Consider the following 2,351-nt stretch of genomic DNA (forward strand, 5'->3'; position numbering starts at 1 on the left):
TCACTATACAAGTCCGCACGGTCTCGGGCGAGGACAATTTGTCACAACCGCATAGTTTATTATAACCATGGAGCGAAATCAAACAAACTAAGGGTATCGCCACATAGTCGGTGCGAGCTCAGTCCACCACAGGAATAACCTCTCGAGCTTTGGAATCATCTACCCATGGCTTGAACTGATCGTCATGAGCATTGTTCTGCAGAAGAATGATGTAGAGCTCAGAATTTACAGATCCAGCTTGAAAAATAACAATGCTGCTTAGATATGCAATGGCTTGGCAGTAAGAAGACAGTATATATTGATGCTGCAAACAAACTTATTTCGCTGCGATTGACATCAGTCCTGCTTAACCAGATCTTCTAATGGGCTATACTGACTTGCAGCCTTGCAGGACAGAAAATTATCTATTTCAACAAAAAAAAAAAGGCATGACTCTACCCAAAAAGTATATACACTTTAATTGTGAGCAATGTGCAAGTAAATAATAAGTAGTTCGCTATAGGGTACCACAGTTTTCGAGTTGGGCAATTTTACTGGAACTTCAAGTGGGTGGAAACATAAGGATTTGATATATGACAACTGTTTTCAGCAAAGAGAAAAAAGATGAAAACAACTGCCCAAATAATTATTAAGAAATACAAGAAATACTACAAGGTTACCTGCAACCAGAAAAGAAACCCACGCATCAGAGCTAGACCATTGCAACGTCCACTGTTCATAATTTGTTCAGCCAGATCTGAAGTAAAACAAAGAAAATGTGTTAACTAGTACTACAATCGCAAGCAAATCTGACCAGTTCAAGAATAAACAGAACTCTTTCTCAAACAAAAACAAAACATATTGTCACCAAATGACCAAAACAATTACAAGCAGTTGGTTCTGTTGTTACTACACAGTGGTGCCAAAAATAGTTTAGTCACCAAAAGGACAGAAAAACTTCAGATGTTAAATAAAATATATTCTTATCCAAGAAAATGATTCTACTGTGCGAGTTTATAGACCATTCCTGTCATGACACTGATATCAGCATATGAACTCAACGTTCAAATGAATCAATCGCAAAACCGAAATGAGCCATTGATCAACTGTGTGCTCAACAATAAACTGAATCTGGTGTTTGAAATGTTGTATATAACGCAATTTTTATATTGCTCAACAATCCATAGACATATTGCGCACAGACAACTATAGACTTCAATAATTGACATTGAAGTTGAATGCTCCAGTGATGACAGTTGTTGAATATTCAACATTGAACTCCTGCTGTTGACCTTACAAATTCTAAAGGAATAGCCAACTTTGTCAAGGTATGGCCTCAAAAAAGACTATGTCAAAAACCAAAGATCAAGTATCATCAATAAGATGTTTCAGTCATGTATCAATTGAACAGGGGAGTAATGCACTATATATATGATGCAAAAAAGGGAGTAGACAAACAAAATGACTGAATGTCGTTGACATAAATAAAAATAGATATTCATCGTAGAAACAAAAAGAATAACAACCATGGACAATAGCAGAGTTGAAAAGAATAGGACAAAACTGAACATGAATTACAGGAATACAGATAAGACCCAACACAGGACATCATACGAGAAATCCACTTTACTGCAAGTGGTTGCAGTTTAGTTTTTGTCAGAATATTTCAACAGTGAAAATGTAAGTAGTTCCTGAAGGAAAAAGCAATGGCAATGAGAAGACAGCATCCATGAACAGAAAGTATGCAAGCGATGCAACATTTTACCTGGGTAGTGATCCAAATATGAACTGCCCATTGCTTCTGTAGGATAGAATTTCGTTTCATTGCGGATCTGCCGCAGCTTCATTAATGGAGTACGGATAGTAACGGTGTCAAACAATCTATAATACTCTTTCCGAGCAACTGGCTTAGTAAGGGCCTCGATCAATCTACGCTTGAAATCTGAATCTGGCCTTCGGGTAATATGGGTTGGCCATATAATACCTAGTTCCTGTTCTACCTTTTCCCCCTGTAACAAATGGAGAGGAAGGAAGAACCAATCAAAGGCAACGTAACTGATACCTCACACATTCATCTTTTAGAACAATACAGAAATCAATATGTATAACTTGTACTCTATGAAACATTCTATCCACATTCTGACAGTAGCTGAAAAAGGCGCACGTTACTGGAATATTTTTAGAATTCTTATCTGACACGGCTGTGGCGCTGTCCACTGAGAACAAGCACGGATGTACACAAGAAGAAATTCTTTTGCGCACTGGGAGCTTACAGGTGCTCCTTGTTCTATTTAGGCCATGTTTAGTTAGGCCGTGTTTAGTTGGGGAATTTGGGAGGTGCCAAATTACTGTTACAGCACTGTAGCACACTG

At 37.9% G+C, this 2,351-nt stretch overlaps 1 protein-coding gene across 1 annotated transcript in view; it reads right to left on the minus strand.

Moving 5' to 3' along the window:
• Window positions 1–6: 6 nt before the first annotated feature.
• Window positions 7–2,351, minus strand: part of LOC101778464 — a 5,095-nt gene continuing 2,750 nt past the window's right edge. Inside the window, exons 2-4 of the mRNA XM_004976330.2 lie at window positions 1,745–1,988; window positions 660–736; window positions 7–196 (exon numbers count right to left, since the gene is read on the minus strand). Of these exons, the coding sequence (XP_004976387.1) occupies window positions 119–196; window positions 660–736; window positions 1,745–1,988 (399 nt within the window). The 3' untranslated portion in view covers window positions 7–118. The remainder of the gene's footprint in view (window positions 197–659; window positions 737–1,744; window positions 1,989–2,351) is intronic.

The sequence above is a fragment of the Setaria italica genome, chromosome VII, assembly GCF_000263155.2.
Source record: "Setaria italica strain Yugu1 chromosome VII, Setaria_italica_v2.0, whole genome shotgun sequence".
Lineage (NCBI taxonomy): Eukaryota > Viridiplantae > Streptophyta > Magnoliopsida > Poales > Poaceae > Setaria > Setaria italica.